The 21,763-nt window shown below is 50.4% G+C and overlaps 1 protein-coding gene across 1 annotated transcript in view; it reads left to right on the forward strand.

Moving 5' to 3' along the window:
* The first annotated feature begins 3,578 nt into the window (after positions 1–3,578).
* GAD1 (glutamate decarboxylase 1) overlaps positions 3,579–21,763 on the forward strand; it is a 36,674-nt gene continuing 18,489 nt past the window's right edge. The window contains exons 1-5 of the mRNA XM_058549230.1: positions 3,579–3,715; positions 7,107–7,169; positions 12,780–12,938; positions 14,292–14,534; positions 19,348–19,438. Of these exons, the coding sequence (XP_058405213.1) occupies positions 3,634–3,715; positions 7,107–7,169; positions 12,780–12,938; positions 14,292–14,534; positions 19,348–19,438 (638 nt within the window). The 5' untranslated portion in view covers positions 3,579–3,633. The remainder of the gene's footprint in view (positions 3,716–7,106; positions 7,170–12,779; positions 12,939–14,291; positions 14,535–19,347; positions 19,439–21,763) is intronic.

A 21,763-nucleotide genomic window follows, 5' to 3' on the forward strand; every position in this document is an offset into this window, starting at 1 on the left:
TTTCCAGGGAATTTCGACTCTTGGGAGAAGGTTAAGGAGACAGAGGGCGAGCGGGCATCTTCCTGGGACAGCGGACACGGAGGGACTTGGAGATTTGTCACCACCTTCCGCCTGTCTCCTTGCCCCGCGCATCTAGAATGATTTAGCACTGGCACCCAGCTCCCTGATTGGTGCAACCATCGCTTTTAGGGAGGCTCGAGGAGGGGGCGTGGGTGGAATTCCGCTCCTCACCTCGTAGTAAACCGCTCATTTCAAGAGTAGCGAAGAAGCTGCGCCGTGCGCAATTTGAAGAGATGTTTTCTGCGTGGAGGGGGCACGCCCACCCTGCCCAGCCGGGAGCTCTGGCCCCGGAGGAGCAGTTACCGCACGCCCGCCGTTCAGGATTCTTTTGTGGCCTTAAGAAGTGCCCGAGTTTTTATTGGAAGACGGAGAGAGGGGGACAGTATTTTCTTTAGTAGCAAGGGCAACGCAGTTACTTCAAACCTCACAGCGAGATCCCTCTTATTGATGGGACTATGTCTTCTCAGGGCGGAATCTTCGGTCTCCCTTATGGAATTTTCAGTGATTTGTAAGATTTTTGGCATTCCCACTGTGTCATGGTGAAAGGCGATAAGACATTCAGAGAGAAAGGACGGGCCTCGGGTGGACCAGCAAGGCCGCAGACGTGTCCATAAATAACCCCCGCCTGCTGCACCGCAAGAGGAAAAAAATCACTGTGAAGCCGAGTAAAGGAATCACTAGTTACATGGGGTCACCCAGACACACACACAAAGATCCACTTTGTTTTGCCCTAAAGAAAAAGAAACTGAGGTAGAGGAAAGAGAACATAAATTAGCGACGAGGGTGGATGAGGGATGTCTTATAGAGGCAGGAGAGGAACAGAGCCTAGCCAGCCCCTCCAGGTGTTGGTTCCGGCGCGGGAAGACCAGGCTGGCAGAGGGCCTCTCGGTCGCTGGGCGCCTGGCGCCCTCTGGTGGAAAATTTTCCGTGAACGCCTGTTTATCGCAAGTGGCTTTTCCGAAAGCGGCAATTCATTAGGTATGCTTCAATATTGCGAAAGGAGAATCCTTAAAGCTTGAAATCGAAGGGGGAGTGAGGGGAGTGGGCCTGGGCAGGAAGGGCCCATTCGTCCCTACCCTCTCCGCCCCCCGCCTGGGGCCACCTCTGTGCTCGAGTTCCCCGTGTGTATGGAGAGGCGCTCGTGCGTGATATTAACCTTCAGATGTGATCAATCAAGAGGACTTCTTTCTCCACCACCAAGGGGACCAAAGCTATCAGGGAGCGCATAGGGGGTGGGCAATGGGACTCTTTTGTCTGCCGGTGGCACTGGGTAGCTGTGCTCAGGTGAGGTACTTTGACCCCACTCCCCAGCTGGATGAGGAAACTAGTGAAAAGGAGAGATGGAGATTCCTCCAGGGTCTGAGTGTCTCCCTCTGCTTTCTGCCTCCTCTGCTTTTTTACAACAATCCTGGCTCAGTAGAGAGCCAGTGAGGACAGGATCCAGAGGGAGTTTTCGCTTAAGGAAGCATCGCGGGGGTCGCAGTACTGGGGGAATCGCGGGGAAAGAAATAGAGGCAAAGCCACTGCTCTTGTCTTTTCGAAGACATGGGAGGGGGAGGGTAAGGAGGAAGAAGCGCTCAGCGAGGCAGAATTCTTCAAAGGAATTATCTTTTCCCTCGTCTTACCCGACACCCTGCCTATTTCAAAAAATAGAGTGTGCTGAGTACGTTCTGGATTACTCATAGGGCCTTTTTTTTCCGGGCGCAAAACCGTGATCTGGATTTATAATCGCCCTATAAAGCTCCAGAGGCAGTCAGGCACCTGCAAAGGAGTCCCGCCGCTCTGCCGACGAGCTGCCCCAGCGAGCAGCGGCCTCGTGATTCCCCCGCGGAGCCGGTCCCCTCCTCCCCACTCCGCCCCCGCCTCCCCCGAAGCGGAGCAGCCGCCTCTCCGGATCGCTCTCTTCTCCTCCCGGCGCTCGCGTGCGGGACGGTGCTAGTGGGAGCGAGGCAGCAGCTGGAGGTGACGACGGGCAGATAACGCCTGTGGCAGGGCCCGGCGGAGCTGAGCGGATCGCTGGGCGCTGTGCAGAGGAGCGGCGGGAGCGCCAGGCTTGCTGTCGCCGAGCCGAGGTGGGTGAGCGCGCAGCCGCCGGCACTTCCCAGTGCCCAGCCTCGGCTGTTCAGCTGGGTCCTCTTCACCCGAGGTTTCTCGGCCAACCCCACCTCCGGCGACCGCCATCTACCCTCCCGAGCAGAGTGCCTCCCGCCCGCCCCAGTGCTGGCTCTCTCTTGGTGCGCCGCGCAGGGACCCCCGCCCTCGCACTCTTCCGTTTCGCACTAACGAGATTCACGCCCCGGGGACGCACAGAGGCTGAGGCTCGCCCTGAAGTGGAGCGAGAGCGAGTTTCCCCTGCGCTTCCCTGCTGCGAGCGCCCATCACACCGAAGGGTTCTTGGGCAGCAGCAGCCGAAGGCGCGACTCGGAGCAGTAACCTGTTACTTCCCCCAGAAGCTGCGGTTTACCTGCTACCTGCGTTGCTTTGCGAGTGCGCGCGCGGGGCTAGGTGTGGGGTCCTATGGAGGGTGTAGAGGCGGTGGCCGGCAGGTGCTACTCTGCGGGGTCTTAGATCTATCCAGATTCGCCCGCACTCTCTCTGTCCCGGGGCCTTCGGACGCCATCGCGCCAGCGCCGAGCAGGGGCGCCGCGCACGGATCCTTGTCCGCCGAGTCTGGCGCGCTGGGGACAAGTTCGTTTCACCGGTGACGTTCTCCTTTCTTGCCTCTTTCACGTTCTCCGGGTCTGTACCGCGAGAAATCTGGGGTCGTCGGAGAGTTGGGTGGAAGGGAAACACAGAACCCCGGACCGAGCCTCGTCCTAGGCTTCGAGATAGCTTAAAGCGGAGTGGGACACAAGACGGGGAAGAGCGAGGTTCGGGCCCGCTGCTTTCTAGCTGTCTGGTCGCGCAAGGTGACTGTAATTCCTCCCCGGCCAAGTCCGAGAGAGAAAGTAAAGATATGGACCCTTTTTTCCTCTCAGCTTGTCTCACCTAAGTCCTGGGGCCTCGGAGCAGTTAGTCTCCTTCTTTCCAGGGAACTAGCCAGACACAACAGCGGGAACCAGACACCGAACCAGACGTGCCCGCCCTGTGTGCCCTCCCCCCGCCTGCCCGCCCGCCGGCTGCTGAGAGCCCAATGGGGCTTGTCGCGGCTCCGCTGGAAAATCGCGCAGAGCGTCCGTTGCCCTCCTAGCCCAATCCTCCGTGCCCTCGCGTCCTGCACTGGCGCTGGGCCCCCCTACTCTCAGCGCGGTGCTCCAGGTCACCCCGCTGTGCAGCCAGACTGGAGAGCCGCCCCGGGCTACGTTGCCCGCGACGGAGTCCCCGAGCTCGCGCACGCGTCTCCCCCTCCCCCAGGCGCACCTCGACCCAGCCCGCTAGCTGCCCTTCTTCCTGCCTCTCTCTCCCGTTCCCAGACTTCAGGAGGAGCGTCCGCGCTCCCGACCGCTCAGTCGTGTCCTGGGCGCCGGACCCCGGAAGCCCTCCCCGCACAGCTGTCGCTTCTCTTTGCAGCGGGTTCCTGCGCCCGACCAGCCGAGGACCCCGGACAGCAGAGGCCCCGGGACGACCGAGCTGATGGCGTCTTCGACCCCTTCTTCGTCTGCAACCTCCTCGAACGCGGGAGCGGACCCCAATACTACTAACCTGCGCCCCACAAGTAGGTCCTGCCCTAGTTTCCTATCAAAAGAACTGCGGGTAAGATGGGGGTGCTGGGACGTGGGGAGGCTGCGCTGGCGGAAAGGGAAGCGGGAGCGCGGAGATGATGAAGGCTGGAAAGAAAGGGGGCCCTGACCCGGGTCCTGCCCAGAGGTCGTTCGACTGCCAGGGACGCTAGGCGATTCCAGGGCGCTGGAGAGTGGGAACCACTCAGGGTCGGAGCGGCGGCGATCTTTGGGGGCTTCACTGAGGGGTAGGGACGGGCAGCGAGAGTGTTGTTTTTGCTGTGCTGCGTGTGGTTTCTTTTCTTGGTGGGACGAGGCGAGTCGGGGCAGGGGGCGATGTGAGGAGCCGGGAGTCCCAGCGGGAATAGAGAGTTCTGTCTCTGGCTTTCGTTGAGCCGAGATCTGACCCCCTCATTTCCCCCTGCGCTGTGCTCGAAGCCTATAATCAGCGGAAATTTCGACGTTAATTGCAGCTTTTAGAAAACTCGGGGTCCCTAATTGCTCCAAATTTGCGTCGAGCTGTTGACGAGTGAGGGAAAAGCCAGGGGCGAGAAAGGTGCATAAAACGGTTTGAGACTGAGCCTCGACATTTCAGACAATTAATTACATCTCAGAGGAAAGAAAAAAAGGAGCGGGCAGCATCCTGAGTGGCGAGTGGTGGGGAACTGCAAGAAGGCTGCAAGAAGGTTTGCCAGGGCGGGAGGAGAGAGCACCCCTCTCCTTTCTCCAGGGTAGGAGACTGTCAGCAATTGACACGTCTTGAAGAGAGAGGAAGAAAGGGGGAACCAGATAAAGGGGGTGGGGAAATTTATGGTTCCCCACCCGTAGCTCAGTGCGCTCCTTAACCCATTTCTAGAATCTGTCGTTAATTCAGATTGATTTTCTACCTTTCTGTAGAGGTGTAGGGATGAGGGAATTGTTTTGTTTTTCTTCTTCCAATTTGGATTGAAATGCCCCCACACCCCTCCAATCTATCAGCTCCAGACAATAACGTCCCTAGAATTTCTATATAAGAAGGGCTTAGGGATGGCAGTCTGGTTAGAAGGAGGGCTTATTGCTGCGCTTTTACGGCACTCTGTAAGCTTGAGAAAAGGTCAACTGTTCCCGTCAACGAAGGTGAGGGATGTTACCGGGTAAGCCCCTTCTCCAACCGCTTGGTGCTGTCCCTGGCTCCCGGGCCGGAGGCCTCGTCTTAAGTCTTTAGGCTGCGTTCCAGTTCCCTTTGCAGCGTCCTCTCCCCGCCCCTCAGGCGAGCTACAATTACCCACACAACAAAGAGAGGCTCCGGAGAGCCGCCAGCCCTGGTGGCACGTGAGCCAGGCACTGGCGGCCGAGCTGGCTGGAACAGGCCGGGAGGAACGCGAGGCCTGCGCGCCTTTGTCTGTTGCTCCGGCCTTGGTGGATTTCTTTTCCAGCCCTCTCCACATTTCCCGCCCCTTTTTTACTGCCTGGCGGGGCTGGGCGGCGGATGTGTTCACCCACCCTTGAGTACTGCACCCCACCGCCGACCCGGGCTCTTCCTTCCTGGCGGCAGCCCGCGATGGAGCGCGTATACCGACTCCGGGTCCGAGACTCAGTGGAGGCGCTAGCCAGAGTTCGCACTTGGCCTGGCGCGCCTGGAAGCCGCCGAGGCGGAGGGAAGATAGACGAGGCCCGGCGCGAGAGGAGCACGCAGCACCTGTCCTGAAAACGCTGCCGCCCGCCCCCAACAACTCAGCGGCGGCGTGAGCATCCCAGGCTGCGCGCGCGCGCCGGGCTGTCTACCCGCTTTCTCCCTCCCTTGCAGACACACCCGCGCCGGCCCAGCTGGCTCCGCTTCTCTGCCCCTCCAAGGTCTCCTGGGAAGTGGCCTTGCTCAATCGCACAAGCTTACTCGGCCTCTTTCTCCAGCGACCCCCTCCTCCTTGCCCTCCGCCACTCGTCTTCCCGACCCTCGGTACATCAAAGGGGCTCTCCCACTGCTCTCCATCTCTCCTTCCCTTTCTTTCACTGTAATCCCCAACTCTGAAAGGCAGTGAAATGGGTCTGAACTCCAAACGCCCCAGCTGAGTGACCTTGGATAACTCGCTTAACCTCTCTGAGCCTCAGTGTTTTTATTTGTAAAGTGAGTCTCAGATTAACACTCGTCTTGTTTCGTAGGGTTGTTGTGAGGATTAGATGGTGTTTAAAATGAAAGCACTTTATCGGGTGGAAACAGCTCTTTACCCGCCAGGTATTATTATTGGGGTTTTGCTTTTGCACCGATTTCCTGTCTGTCGCAGGAACTCCATCTGTCTGTGACATGCTGTCTCACTGACGTGGGGCTATTTCTTCTACCGGCTGGGGATCTGTTGTTTCTCGGTTAAATGGATGTCACTCTCCTTATCGCAGCCAGCACCCGCGCCGGGCTGGAGGCACCGGCCGGGGTGGGGTGGGGCATGGGAGTGATTGAAGGCGCTTTGCTTTGAGGGGTCCGAAGGAAATTTCACACTGGGCCCTCCACGCCGAGTGCGGGCTCGGCAGGCAACTCAATGCAGGCACGCCAATGCTCTTTGCTGGAAGTTGAACCCCGAGGACGGGATAGACCCTGAGGAGTTTAAGAACAGCCTGGTAAAGAAGGAAAATACGGCGCCTGGGCCCGCGGTTTGGACCCACAGGAAAGATGCCTGTTTCCCTTCTCCTTCGCCTGTTCCGGACCCGAGATGTCCCAGGGAAGGGTTAACAAGGGGCAGATTGGGAAGATGGGACCAGGGATGAGGACGGGAGGCGCACCATTGTCTTCCCGACTCCCCGCGGTCCGACTGGAGAGCAGCCATGCGAGCCCGATCATCTAGTCAAATACTATTTTTCACCCAATTAATTCCTGAACTCTTCCGCGACCCCATTTCATGCCAGTTTATTTTAAGCTGCCACTCGACTGGAGACCCGCCAAGAAATTATGAGACGTTTTGGTCCCAGATGCCTGTGTGTTCCCTTTCCGGGCTACTGTGGTCGCCCTTCGAGTCTGCGGGGTGGAGACCAAGGGACAGGGCCTGGAGGGTGGGTGCTGGGCAACTCGCGCGGCGGGGCCTGGCACTTTGCACGTGGGGTCAGCCCTGCCTCTCTCCCACCACGCCTCCTCGGCTTTCCCGCGGGGATTACTAGGAGGCCGGGCTGGGCGCTGGATACGCGGCCTCTCAGAGACACTGTTCTTTACCTGAAGGTGGGAGCAGGAAGGGAGTACGATGGGGCCTCGGAGGGCACGAGTGTGCCCCCTGGCCCACAGTTCTGGCTCCTTGCTCCTTTCAGGAAAAAGCTTTAATGAGGAGCACTGGCGAAGGCCTGCCCCCCACCCTCTCCAGAAAACCTTTGCCCTCGACCAGGTCCCATGGTCCAAGCCTCACTGATCGCATCTCCCTTGCTTTCTAGCGTATGACACCTGGTGCGGCGTGGCCCATGGATGCACCAGAAAACTGGGGCTCAAGATCTGCGGTAAGTGAAAGGGCCCGCTGGGGTCCGCTAGAGCTTCGCGGCGCGCGGTCTTTGCGGATTTGGGAGAGTGGGACGCACGCTAAAGGGAATCTCGGCTATTGGGTCTGGTTTTCTAATGTACCTAGAGCCCCCACGCCCGGCGCAGACGCTCCTCTACAGGCCTTGACCCTCCCCTGCCCTCCTCTGACTCTGCCCCGAGGGACCTTTTCCGCTGGTCCCAGACTCCCTGAGACCGCGGGGCTCCCACTGTCTGGGCGCGAGAGCATGAGCACTGCGCCCTCGCGCGGCAGCCCGGCTCTTCTCGCCTGGCGCTAGGGCCGCCTCGACCGGTGGGGTCTGCTTGCCCTTCCCGAAGGTCGAGTAGAAAAGGTGAACTGGTCTGGCTTTCCTGGAGAGCAGGCCTAAGACGCGGTATCTGCCTAAGGCGGTGGCTGACACGTCATCTCCCTTCCTTCTCCACCATCGCACGTTAAAAGTGGCCTCCCGGCTTGAGATTTTTGGCCTGAGATCATAACGGATTCAGATTTCATTTGGGGACCTCGAAGGCCAAGAGAAAGGATCGCCTGCAGCCCTCTGTGGCCTGCCACGGGGAGGTGCGGGCGGCGCAGGCCCGAGGGTTTGCCGAGCTTGCCCGTGAAGGAGAGGAGGGAAGGAAAGGGGGCAGCGGGGTCGTGGGGCCGCAAGAGGAGAAAGGGGTGTCCGGCACAGTTTGCCAGAGAGGAAAGTAAATAGATCTGGGAGCTGGAGAGGAGAAAGAACTGCTCTCGAGTGAGGGTCTGAAATGAAAACGCCCAAGGGATGCAACTTTTTTTAAGGAAAAAAGGAGATTTGTTCGAAGGGACACAGTTGAGTGGCTTCGGCTGGACAATGAGGACTTGCTTTCCTTGCTACATTTCACCGTCTAAAATCTGTAGCCTTATCGGGCCAGAAAACACGGACGTCTGCGGGCAGGAGGTGGAGAAGCGGGAGGAGATTAACGAGGGGCTTATTAAAGAGCCATCCGTCAGCTGCTGCGCGCGGGAGATAGCGGTGGAGGGCGCGCGGGGCCCGCCCGCCAGCGGGTCGGTGAGAGGGTGCTCTCTAGGCCTGACCTGCCCAGCTTCGCTGTGTTCCGGGGCCTCGAGGGCGGCGGCCGCTTGGAGCCAGAGCGGAGAGAGGTTCTTTAGCAGCTTCTGGGGAATCACGCTCCCTTCCCTGCTGTGCCGCGCGGCGCCCTCCCTGCGTTGCTGTGGTTCTGTTCCCTTGATCCTGGAAGCGGCACGGACGGTGAAGAAGGGTTGCTCTTCCCCTAGAGCTAGCCATTTCCCAGGGAAAGCCCAGCCCGGCCGCGGGGCGGCTCCGGGGTTTGGCCCTCTCCCCAGCACGCGAGGCCCGCGGGGCGAGGCCGGGGCCCGTGGCCGCGTGGGGGCAGCTGCCTGCAGCGGAGCTTTGTTCTATAAATAGCCCCCTCCCCCCGCCGCTGTTCCCGGCTTAATGGTCCGTTTCGCGCCAGGTCCCTTCGCCGGCCGGCGCTTGGCTTCTGCAGCCGTCATTGTCATGCAGCTGGGCAAACAGAACTGAGTGAGCCCTGGGCGCCCGCCGCGGTCGAGGACCGGTGGAGGGAGGCTTGGGGTGAGGGCTGCCTTCTCTGCCGTCCTGGGCCTGCCTGGGGGGCAGCCTTCATCCACCCCCATCCCCGCATCCTGGCCCCCGCCCCGGACGGTGCCTTCTGCTGCCCCGACTGCAGGCCCTCCGATTCCGGGGAGAGAAAAGGTCTAAACTTAAACTCCCCTTCGGGGGACACACCCGAAGTGTCTCGAAAGGGTAAAGGGGCAGGAAAGAGTTGAACTCTAGGTCCACGAATAGGGTTTGCGTCACCTTCCCCTGAGGGAGAGCTCTTGGGCATTTGGGGCTACCATCCTCAGAGTGTTTCTTCTGCTTCCACCCCTCTCCTCCCTTTAGAACACTAATTTCAGAAAAATTGCAACCGGTGTGACAGGAGCAGATGGCTAGTAGTCCGTTGAAGGGAAATCGCTTCCTGCTAAAATGCATGCCTTGGGGGCCACAGGACAGGAGGCTTCACCTTAGATTTGATTTTGAAAGGAAACAAAACATCAGGAGGATTCATTTTCCATACTTTGGGCCAACTCTGCCTTTCCATTTTAATCTAGTGGAGGGCAGGGTGCAGTCTTTGGTTTTGACCTCCTCCTCACACAGACACTCCCACTCCCTTCTTCCCAGACCTTCATGGGGCTGGAGGGAGCCCTCTTGGCCTGATACTCTCCAGGTTGGTTTGACTTTTCACCTTAATGCAGAGGAACTAATGGTCCTCTTCCCACCTCCATTAGTAAGCATCTTCAGTGCTCGCCAAGATTCAGCCCCACCCCCTCTCCTACCTCTGTCCCCCTCTCCTACCCCTCTTCCCTGGAAGCCAGAAGAAGGAAGCTGCAAGGAAGGCTCTGGGTCTCACAAATGGTACCCTTAGCTCTGGAGGCAGAATCCCCTGGGAGAGTAAGCAGCTAGAAGAAACTCAGGGTCTTGCCAAGAGGTAGAGAGTGGTGTGGCTACAGGCATGGTGGCATGACCTAAATAGAAGGAGATGCAGGGAGCCCTAAGTTCTGGCTCAGGGCTCTGCTGACTTCCCAGTGTGTCCCTCGTCCTCCAACACTTATCTATGCAGAAGGTCCCAAACTGGCTGCCAGTTACAGCCCGAGCTCATTTAGCCCATGCAGTGTGTGTGTCCGCATTTGTATGTGTGTATTTAATTTTGTGTCAGTTGCCAACTTTTAAACGTAGACTTCAAATATTCTGTATTTCTGACTTCTCTTGAAATAAAAAGTGGGGAGGCGGGTAGGAATCTGGCAGGGTACTGTTAACCCAAAAAATTGGAAAAAGAGCCCCTTTCTCTAGGTAGATGCAATTCTATGCTACAGCTTGGCCAGTGAGAGCAGGGGGATTGGGCTTCAGGCCCCACTTAACCCCTTGGCCATGTGCCCTTGTGCCATGCACGGCTCGCAGCCCCACTTGGAAACAACTGGCTCTAGCAGGTTGCTCTCTCATTTCCCACACTTTCCCTCACTCACTGGGCCCCCTAGGCCTTTGAGTTTGGGGATGGAGGTAAGGAACCAGCAGCAGGATCTCCCCTCCACCCAGAGATGGAGTCCTCAGAGGGCTCACCTCCTGTTCTTGCCTCGAAGCCAGACAGAGTGCCACAACCTGACCAAACCCAGCTGCCCCTTTGGCTCTCTGCTTGCCTCTTTACCTTTTAAGAATGCTGAGCTCGGTTACCAGTCACTCACAGGCTTAAACTAGGTCCTCACAGCTGGGGTGTAGAACAAGAGGGAGTAGAGTCAGCTTCAGTCTCGGAGAGCCCTGCTTCCAGGACCCCTTGCTAGCCAGGGAAATTGTCAAAGCACTGACCTCAATGTCATCCACTCCTCCTCTCCTGGGAGAGGCATATGGTTCTTTCCAGAGCCTCTCAGAGCCCAGGGAGGCCTGGGTCATTTAACTTTTTTGAGGCTCCCAGTATTTTAGAAAACAAATACCTTCCAAAAAATTGTTATTCCAATAACAATATACATTAAATGTTTATATTAGCAAATTAATGGTTTTTAACACAAATTATAATGCAAGATCAGTGTGCTATTCATAAGGTAATTACAGGATTTATAGAAAATACGGAGTCCTAGTGCACTACAGGAAGTGTGGTCCAGGACTGGGGTGCAAGTTTAAAGTTGTGTCATAATTGTCATCTCTCAACCCTGTCAGGACATCTCTGGAATGCCTGTGTCGAGACCTCCTTTGGAGATCACATCCAAAGCCTAAATGGAGGCCCCAGGTCCTGCAGCTGCCAGAGGAAAGGAGTTAAGGAGTCTCAAGGTAGAGAGACTTAAGGCTTTCCCAGGGAGTGAGTCAGAGCCAACCAGAGGTCAGAGACCTAAAGAGGAGGAGTTCAGCTAGGCTTGACCTCACCTGCATCAGGCCACAGGGATTTGGTCTTTTCAGCGTGGTGAATTCCACAGCTCACTGTTCCAGAAGCAGGGGAGCAGTCCTGGAATTTAGGAGCCAGGTGATCCTGCATTCCTCTGGCAAATGAGTGCTGGCTCCTGGGTTTGTACTTTGGGGGTTTGGAGGAGGAATTTAGGAAGTAGGAGAAGAGGTGAGGAAAGGATACAACCCCCATCTTTATATCCAAGTGCAGATCTATTATAGTGCATTCCCCTCTTCTGCTGTCCTGTAGGGTGTTAGTGATAAGTTTACAAGGTGCTGGGAAAATGAAGGTCTAGTGCCTCTGCCTTCCTAGTCTTCCCTCCAAAAATAGTCCCTGCTCCTGTGTGTGGGAGGATTCTAATCACTGCAGCCTTCCCCCTGAGTCCCTCCTTCCTCCACCCCTCATCACTGAATCGCCATCCTGGGGAAGTAAAGCTGAATTCCCCAGATTAACTTGCCTCTCCTTGAACCTCCTGGGACTTTCCTCCAAGCCTGCCTGTGACGTGTGTGAGTCCCAAAGGATCTTGGTATCTACAAAGCCAGCTTTGGGGTCATCAAGAAGCTTAGAACTTTCTTCCTCTTTTCAATATGTTGCATTTCAGGCTAAGACTGAGGCTGAATTGGAGGAGATAACTGCAGGAAGGAGCGGGTCTGCAGGCCCTAGAGCCCCAAGGGGACTGAGGGAGGGCGTGTGCTCCACAGTGGCAGTCTCCAGCCCTTGGGGCTCAGCCTGCTTCTCTATTTGCTGCTGGTGGTGTTTGCACTGCTCACCTCAGGCAGGAGAGATTTCCACTCCTGAGGGGCAGAGGTGAGGCGCTTTGAACCCCACCTTGGGCTTGGAGTTCATCTCTGTGGAGTTCTTGGATGGCTTTCCAGCTTTGTTACAATGCTGGTCACCACCTGCCAAACTGTAAGCTCCTGGAGGGCCAGGATCTGTCTCACTCTCTCATTTGTCTCTATCTGTCCCCCGTCCTAAATGCATAGCAAAGTGCTTTTCCACAATAGGTGCTCAATAAGTATGTATAGAACTAAATGTCACACACAAGATTTTAAGCTTTCTTATCTCTTTCTCCAGTACCTTTATTCAAGGAGAGGGGGTGGTACGGGGAAAGCTGCACTTCAGGTTCAGGGCAGAAAAATTACACTTACATTCAACCCTGTAAGCATTACCGGGTGCCGGAGGAAAACATCTTCCCTCATCCCCAGAACTGGTCCTCACTCCCTCCTCCCTCTGCTGGTCCTCACCCCCTCCTCCCTCTGGTTGCACAGCCCATAAACCCAGTTCTGGCAGCGTCCTCTTCCATTGCATCTCTTCCCTCAAAACTCCATCCTGGGGCTGGTTACTGGAGTGGAAGCTGTCCAGTTGACTTAATTCTGAGTTCACTGTCACGTTCAGAGAGGAGAATGGGCTTCGCTCACTGTTTTTCTCTTGCCTGACTGGTTCTGCGCCACTGATGACGCTTGGCGCTGCCCCCTCGTCACCTAAAGGCAAGCAGTGCCAGAGCCCTTATATAAAACACAGACACTCAGCTTCTTCTCAGGAGAAGGGAGAACCCTGCTTGGGGAGTCAACCAGGCTCAGCAGATCCTCTGAGGCTGGGAGTTCAGTGCACTCCCTCTGACCCAGCTTCTTATGCTCCAGGCTTCTTGCAAAGGACCAACAGCCTGGAAGAGAAGAGCCGGCTTGTGAGCGCCTTCAAGGAGAGGCAGTCTTCCAAGAACCTGCTTTCCTGTGAAAATAGTGACAGGGATGGCCGCTTCCGGCGCACGGAGACCGACTTCTCCAACCTGTTTGCTCGAGGTAGCCGCTCTTCCCCAGCCCTAGTGCTATCAAGTAGGTTCCTTATTTGAGTCGCTTGACTTTTTCCTAAAATTTTACTTCTTTTGCCAAAAATGTCATCACTCTCTGAACCGTCATGAAACTGCTTTTCCAATATTTGAATCCCTCCTTCCCTACTGCCTAGGTCTCCATCGTTTTGGAAGCCAGATGAGGGCAGTCGATAAACTAATCAGCTCTAAAGAAACTTGCAGGGCCAAATATGGGTTCAGAGAATCTCAGATTCCAAAGGAATCTCACATGTACGAAAATCCAGTGTCCTCTTAATAGCATTTATCCTCCAAGGTTGACGACAACAACAAAATCACCCTGTGGGAAGCTGTGTGGCTGGGCCTAATGACAAGTGCTGTCCTGAAACTCATTTCCCTTTTGGAGATGTTTCACTAATTACTGCTGCCCACACAACTCTGGTCTCAGCAGGTGCTTTCCCAGTCTCTCCCAAACAGCTGGAAGGCAAACCCACCACCATCCCCTTCCATTAACTCCCCACAGGCCATAGAGGCCAGATCAGAACAGTAAACAAGACTTCACTAAACCTCAGAGATACTCCAGGGAATAGACACAGAACATCATGTACAGCCAATATACTCTTGAGTTATGGCTGACAACCTCAGTTGGGGTCCCCTACAGCCTTCATCCCTGGCTAACTCCCCAGCCTGACTCTGCGTAGCAGAGGCAGTAACCCAAAGTCACCTCCAAACATCCCAAAGTCCAGACGCAAAAGGATGAGGTCAAGAGAGAGGTGGGAATTCCCTCTCCCGCCTTCCTGAGCCCCATCTTCCAGTTCTAATTTCCTGTCTAAGGACACCACAAAGCACCACCCTCTTCAGGGGAGACCTCAGCCTCTACCCACAGAGGCCTGACTCTCTGCGAGGCCTTACTCTCTGCCATCAACAGATCAAGCACATCATAACACAAAACCAAAAGCCCAGTGTCTGCACTGGATGTACAGGGACACACCTGGTACCATGGGAGCAAGGCAGAGGCCCCCTCCATCACATACCTGACCGGTCCCCAGTTAGTCTGCAAATAGACAACTGCAGTGGCAGGCTGCTCCTGGCTTTTCAAAGCACTCCATTTATGAGCAGCCTAACTATCAGAAAGTCTGTGAACCTCTAGAGAGTATAAGCAAAACTTCTGTGTATATGCATATGTGCATTTCTCTGGAGAGATAGTACATCAGACTCCCAATGCATATACATATCCTAGAATGAAATTAGGCCTGTAAAGATATCATGGCTGATATTAGGGATTTCTGGGCTGAGGAAATCCAGACATGAGTCAGGTGACAACCACTCATGGGCTTTCCCCCCTCAGATCTGCTTCCGGCTAAGAACGGGGAGGAGCAAACCGTGCAGTTCCTGCTGGAGGTGGTGGACATACTCCTCAACTATGTCCGCAAGACATTCGATCGCTCCACCAAGGTGCTGGACTTCCATCACCCACACCAGCTGCTGGAAGGCATGGAGGGCTTCAACTTGGAGCTCTCTGACCACCCCGAGTCCCTGGAGCAGATCCTGGTGGACTGCAGAGACACCCTGAAGTACGGGGTCCGTACAGGTAAGGGGGAGAGCCAGGTGGACGTGCAGCGGGAAGCTTGTCCTCCGTTGCACCCTTGCCATTGTGAGGATATCAAACTCGTGTAGAAGGAGAAACACAAACCCTAGTGAGGGAAGGTAGCAAAGTGCTCAGTGACCGCAGATGGCCTTGGGCAGTGACAGTTGGTGGAAGGCCCCACCCCTAGCAAAAGCCCATCATCATTTGTTGTTGTAAAAGTGGATTTAAACACAAATACATGGTGCTACGTCAAGTTTTGTATAGAGTTTTCATTCTTGGTTTTAGGCTATTCACAACCTAAAGAGAGTGGAGGGACCTGTCCCCTACTTCTTTTCCCTCCTCCATTTTCATGCCCATTTCATTCAGATAAATCCTACCCTTGCCTGACCCTGAAACTAGGGAGAATTGCATGCATTTCCCTCCTTTCTGTATTAGTTCCTGGGGCTGCCATAACAAATTACCACAAACTGAGTGACTTAAAATGGAAATTTATTCTCACAGTTCTGGAAGCTAGAAGTTCAAAATCAAGGTGTCTTCAGGGCCATGCTGTCTCTGAAGACTCTCAGGGAGGATCCATCCTTCCCTCTTCCAACTTCTGGTGGTCGTGGGTATTCCTTGGCATTTCTTGGCTTGTAGATGCATCACTCTGATCTCTGCCTTCACCTTCACATGGCATCCTTCCTGTGTATGTGTCTAAACTTCCCTCTTCCTATAAGGACACCAATCTTTGGATTAGGGCCCACCCTAATCCAGTAGGGCCTCATCTTAACTTGATTACATCTGCATAGACCCTATTTCCAAATAAAGTCACTCACAGGAACCAGAGGTTAACGCTTGAACATATCTTTTTGAGGGACACAATTCAACCCACAACACCTTCTAGCAGCTGCGCCAAAAAATTACACGCATACACACCCTTCGCATTCTACTCCAACCTCTGGAGTTTAGACACCCTGAGCCACCAACTCCCATCTCCAACAGGGAGCCCTTGAGGATGCCCTCTTGCCTCCTTCTCATGTTACAGGAACCCCCTCTAATCAGCATTCCTGGCCAAAATGGTTACTTTCCAATTGCCTCAAGTTCAAGGACTTTTTTGGATCTCTGGCTGGCTGTTTCTAGCCTAGGGGTGAAGCAGTGGTTTCTTCTCCCTACTCTTTTTCCCCACTGCAGCCTGGCTTTCTTGAGCTCTTGGGCAGATCTACAGTAATTGGCAGTTCATGGCATAGTTACCACCACAGGGGAGCCCCTGAGGCCACAATTGGTCACCCCTTGTTCTTCTTTCTTTTTTCTCTCCCTCTGCTTTCTTATCCCTCTCAGTCTTCCTAGTCATTTGAAGATAAGACTGGGGAGGTTGGCGGTAATAGAGCTGAGTAAGGCTATTGGATGTCAAAAACAAGTGTTATAATGAAATAATGAGGCTTGTCCAAGAGGCATTTTTAAATAAGGAATCCCAAACAGCTTTTGAGGTCTGCCAACACCACTGGAATAAGTGTAGCTTCGTTAAATAACTGCAAGATGAACAAGACTTAATTATATTACAAAGACTGATTTTTAAAGAAAAGCATGCTCATCAATTTAGTTACATCCCACCTTGGTTTGATGGCTAACCTATTCCTGATGGAGATCAAGTAGTGTTATTTGACTGGATAAAAAAGAGTCAGAATTCTCCATGTGTGTTTTAGCTTGACTTGCTGTGATCCAATGTTTTTTATTCTGTCAGGTCGCTCTACACGTGCTTTCTTAGAGAGATGACACCACATACTTTTATCATTAAAGCCCAGAATAGTGTTGTCTTTCAAAGAAAAAAAAACATAGATTTGTCATAATAGCAACTCATATTGCCTACAAAACTGAAACATCACATGATCAGAGAACCATGGACTCTTATTAGTCCAGTATGAATCCACTTAGACATGTAGCATGCAGCCATCCATCCCTGTTCTTCAGAGCTGCTTCTGGGAGCAGATGTTTGCATTTATGAGTTCATAATCTTCCTGCTGCTGCATCTCAGGGTGTTGACCCTGGCAAAGTGTACTGTTGCTGCCGTGTGAAAAACACAGCTCCTGGTTCCTGGTCTGTAATTTAGATGTAGATTCTGGAGCAATAGACTAAACTCCACAGGTAGCTACACACAGTAGAAGATATTTTTTTAAAAGAAAAGATATTAATGCTCAGCCAAAATAATGAGTTAGGTTTTAATAGTGAAAACATATTGATCTGGGTACAGTTTGTGAAGGGATGATGACGGCACTTGGAAATTTCTCTACAAATGAGCAAAAGACTTCTGAAAAAGGAACTAGAAACAGTATATATAGATTCTCCATGAACTGAGACAGATACTGATCAGCCCTCAGTCACAGTAGATATGCCAACTTCCTTAGTTTTTCTTTTTTTAACTTTTTTTTATGGAGAATTTTAAACTTATACAAAAGTAGAATAGTATAATGAACCCTATATACCCAACATCCAGCTTCAACTATTATCAACTCCTGCCAATTTTGTTTCACCTGTACCCCCACCCTCTTCCCCTTCTTTTATACTCTGTGGAAGAAAATCCATGACATAGTATTATTTCATCTGTAAATATGCTTCATCCTCAAGAACTCTTTAAAAAAAATAACCACAACATCATTGTTACATCTGAAAAAAATCCAAAATTTACAGTTCCTTAATATCAAATGTTCAGTCAATGTTCAAATTTCCAATGGTCTCATGAATGTCATCAATGTTTTGTTTTATTTTGTTATAATTCGAGTCAGAATCCAAATAAGTCCTTCACATTGCAATTGCTTGGTATGTCTCTTAATCAATAGATTTCCCCCTCCATCTCTCTTTTTTTTCTTGAAGTTTATTTGTTGAAAAACTTCACTTTGAAAAATCACTGTGTCTTTCTCCCCCTACCTGACTTTAGGCCATGTGCTGCTCAGTATCATATCTATCCTCTGTTATTTTCATTGAATATAGAGAGTTGAAATTGAAATTTAAAGTAGGTCGTTTTGTTACTTCATAGAAATTCTGGTACAGTATAATATTGGGGGGGCATAAGGCTGTAGCCATAAGATAAAAGTAAGGTTTTTGGACAACTTGTGTCCTTTATATTTTAACGGACAAAGAGATACTGTTTCACTTTTATTTGAGGGCATTTGTGTCAGTCTGTCTATCTATCTTTTGTCTCTGCCATGCTGCATTGTTTTGATACATTGTCGAATAGTGTGATTAGGTTTATTTATGATTCAGTCCTGTCTTAAAATGAAATGTTTGGGGGCCGGCCCTGTGGCTTAGCGGTTAAGTGCGCGCACTCCGCTGCTGGCGGCCCGGGTTCGGATCCCGGGCGAGCACCGACGCACCGCTTCTCCGGCCATGCTGAGGCCGCGTCCCACATACAGCAACTAGAATGGATGTGCAACTACGACATACAACTATCTACCGGGGCTTTGGGGGAAAAATAAATAAATAAAATCTTTAAAAAAAAAAATGAAATGTTTGTTGTTAAAAGTTTTCAAATGGATATTGCATATATTTTTTAATGGATTTCAACAAAATTAGTTATGTTCCAGAAGATCTCATAGATTATATTGGCACTGAGCAAAGTAGAGTAAAATGGGCTAGCTTAAGCTATTTAGAGTAGTCTACATAAATGTCGGAATCTGGGCCCATACGTACACTAAGCTTGCTATTTATACTTCTTTCATTTTTTTCTGAAGATCAGCATTATTTTTTGAGGACTCTTGAGATGCAGGGATTGTTTTATTCTGATGTAAGAAGTCAAGTCCAGATGTTCTGAATGAGTCCCCATCACATCTAGGGAAGAAGGGACATTCTCAGAGAGGGAGCTTAGACCAGGAACATTCAAACATGAGCTCTCTGACAGTTATTTCAGAAGCAAAAGCAATTTCCACTGGAAACACAGCAGTCAGCATATCTTTCTAACACCAGTTCTCTGTCACACACCCCTAGATAATCTATTGCATTGATACCTTCGTGACAGCTGAGCCAAGCCTGATGATGTGGGGTTGAGTTTTCCTGTGAACGCCAAGTTGGCCAAAACTTGGCAACAATCCTGAATTTGCTCAGAACAAAGCCTGTTAAAGCATATTCTGTGTTGCAAATGGCTTTAGAGTTATATAGTAATAACAATTATTTTACCAACAACTCAATGAGTGAATGAGACTGTGTCTGCCCCTGTTTCACAGAGAGGCCAGGTCATCTCAGCAATAAATTTAGTTTAATGATCACCTGACTATATATGGGCAAAACAGACCAATGCTTGGCATAATATTTGACTGACACAGAGACCCAGAGTGTGATGGCATGCCCTCAGCATCAACATTAAAGCTGACACTTTCCCCAGGTTTGTGGTCCACAGAGCCACAAACCCTCTCTGAGGCCTGCAGCCTCTCCTCCGTCAGTAAATCTTGATTTTGGGGTTAAATCCTTGGGATGTTAAATTAAAAGTTGGAACATTTATGGGCAAAATCAGGACCACCACATCCTGATTTGTAATAAAAAATATAAATACAACAGAGAAGTTCTTCTGGAAATCAACAAATAAGACACTAGAAAGATTATTAGTTTCATGATATTGGATTTTTTTGAGTTTAAAAGCATTATGCTTTAGAAACATATAATATTGGGGGACATAATGCTAAAGTTTGGTGTAGTGTGGGTCAACCTGCTCTTCCTTCTCCAATATCCTTGGGCAGCCCTGTTAGACCATTGGGATGGAGGCCCCATCAATGTGGCCAGCTTTTTGCTTTGAACATAGCTTGAAAAATCTGGGTTTGCCTTGATGCTTGCCTGTTACTCATCTCTCTAGGTCATCCTCGATTTTTCAACCAGCTCTCCACTGGATTGGATATCATTGGTTTAGCTGGTGAATGGCTGACATCAACTGCCAATACCAATATGTAAGTTTCACATATTATTTTCATGTAAGCAACCATGATGTATGATTATGCCTTGTTGCTTTAAAAGTCCAATTCTGATGGTTCTATAATAATTTTATTACAGTTGCCCTAGTCATCTTTTCTCTTAAAATCTTTTAGGTTTATTACAGTTCTGATTTAATGGTAGATACTCAATAAAACTATTTTTGAATTTAATAATGCAATTTAATGAGTGGTCATGTGAAATAATAACTCTAGCTTTCAAAACTTGGTGTGAAATTTCATGTTAAAAGACTCCATATCTCTTAATGGTATATCTAAAGAGGTCACGTTTTGGAGTATGATCTTGGTCCATTTTTCCATCTAAGCACGTTAATCCTTATCATTTAGGTCGTATTTCCTTCATAGTTAAAGCTGCTATAAAGCCACAGACCAAGTTGATCAACCTATTGCGTAACCAAAAACTCTAAAACAAGATTCAACTGGCAGTGATACATTATAGATTCCTTTCAAAATAACTGACTGTTTTTCTGAATTTGACATTTTTGCCATACTTCTTTGAGTAGGCAAAGCTTTTGTTTGTTTCTAAGTTCTTGTAAATTTATAGGAAACTGACTCTAACGTCCTGGGGCTGGTACAAGTACTACCTGGGTAGTATTCTTGCAATCACCCAACAGTTTCTTCTGTAGACACGTGCCCTCTTTGAAGACAAGGACAGGTTTCAAGTTGATGGAGGGTCGTCATAGCCTACTGAGTCCTATCTTTTCTCTCAACACTATGACAGTGTTTTGTGATAATGTTTTACACTCAGACAATGCCACTATATTCTATTAAAGTATCCAGGGGAAAATAATAAAACAAGTTTCTTACAATAAGTTTTAAATAAGTACATAAGAATTATATGGGTTTTAGTCACTGTGGAAATATTTAGAAAATAACCATTCACTTTTTAAGTTCATGGTAAAGTAGATTTGAAAAATGAGTTTAGGGGAAAGGGTGGTATTGTTTAAAATGAGAAATTCCGTTTGACATCAAGATAGAATGTAAGTTATTAAAGTTCAAGGTATTCTATTTTTCTTAAACAAACTACTACCAGCCACAGCACCTGAAAGGGCATTTGAAAATTATATATTGGTTCGTGTGTGTTCCAAAGCTCTTTACTGCTGTGACTCAAAATACTTAACTACATTCAGAAAAGTTTCTATTAATTAAAGATTCCTGCTTTGTTTGCTAATTTGAAACAACAATGACAAATTTTTAAAAGCAAATGTGAATATTGAAGCCTTTAGTGCTAAAAGGCATAAAAGATTCAAGTGATTGAAAACAAAAATGGTTTTCATGCTCCCTGCTCGCAAGTCATGGTTAACTTCACGGAGTGTCCATGTTGGAGCACCACGTGTGCAAAGGGCCAAGAGGAATTGGGGTCAAAGATGCAATTGCTTGTATGATCCCCTCAAACAAAAGTCTCGCCTTTGCAGTCTTTACTGTAGTCTGATTTATGAGATAAAAATATATCAGCAAGCACAGGCATCATAACATACTAATTATAACTTGAAAAAAGACACTAATGCTTAATTGGAGATCTCACACTAAGGAACAATTTTAATGAGAAAGTACAGCTTTTTAAAAAACTTAACTATTTGGAAAATAAATGAGAATAATAGAGTAAAATGTATATATCCATTAAGGCCCAGGTACCCCTATTAATATAGGCACTGAATTCACCCATTGCCTTTTAGTGTGTATTCTGTAGGCCTCTCAGCTGCAGTTTCCTAATATACATAGCCCAATCTCCAGGTAAATAAAAGGAACTCACCCCTTTGAACCATTTATGACCAGATATTCTCTAAAAGGCTTTTCTTCAACCAGAGAAATCTCACAAATTCTCTCTCTCTTTTTTTTTTTTTTTTTGGTATGTGTTCATAAAATCAAAGTCTCTTGCTCTTCCCCTACCTCAGCTCAGCCATGAAGCACTAAAATATGTCCCAGCCATCTAAGGTCAAGGCTAGTCCAACTAAATGGCACATAGTAATTGCAGCTGTACTGAACAGTGGATATTTATAAAATATGATCTGATTCCAACAGATCGATAGAGAAGGTTATTTAAAATAGTGAAATAGTTCCTGTCAGTGCTAGAGACAAGGCATTGTCTGAAGAAGTAATAACTATTATCTAGAAATTGTTCTCAGCCAGTTCCCCTGGAAGATCCTGAAATGTGGCAGCACTGTCAGGAGCTTACACAGAAATTTCCTCCCTTGCAACAGTTCCTTCTCTAGCTGGGAACAGTGTTCAAAAGAAGCCTGCGAAAGAAGGAGAAAAGGATCTTTCTTTGGCAAAGTAGGATTT

The sequence above is a fragment of the Diceros bicornis genome, chromosome 10 (assembly GCF_020826845.1).
Source record: "Diceros bicornis minor isolate mBicDic1 chromosome 10, mDicBic1.mat.cur, whole genome shotgun sequence".
NCBI classification, from domain to species: domain Eukaryota; kingdom Metazoa; phylum Chordata; class Mammalia; order Perissodactyla; family Rhinocerotidae; genus Diceros; species Diceros bicornis.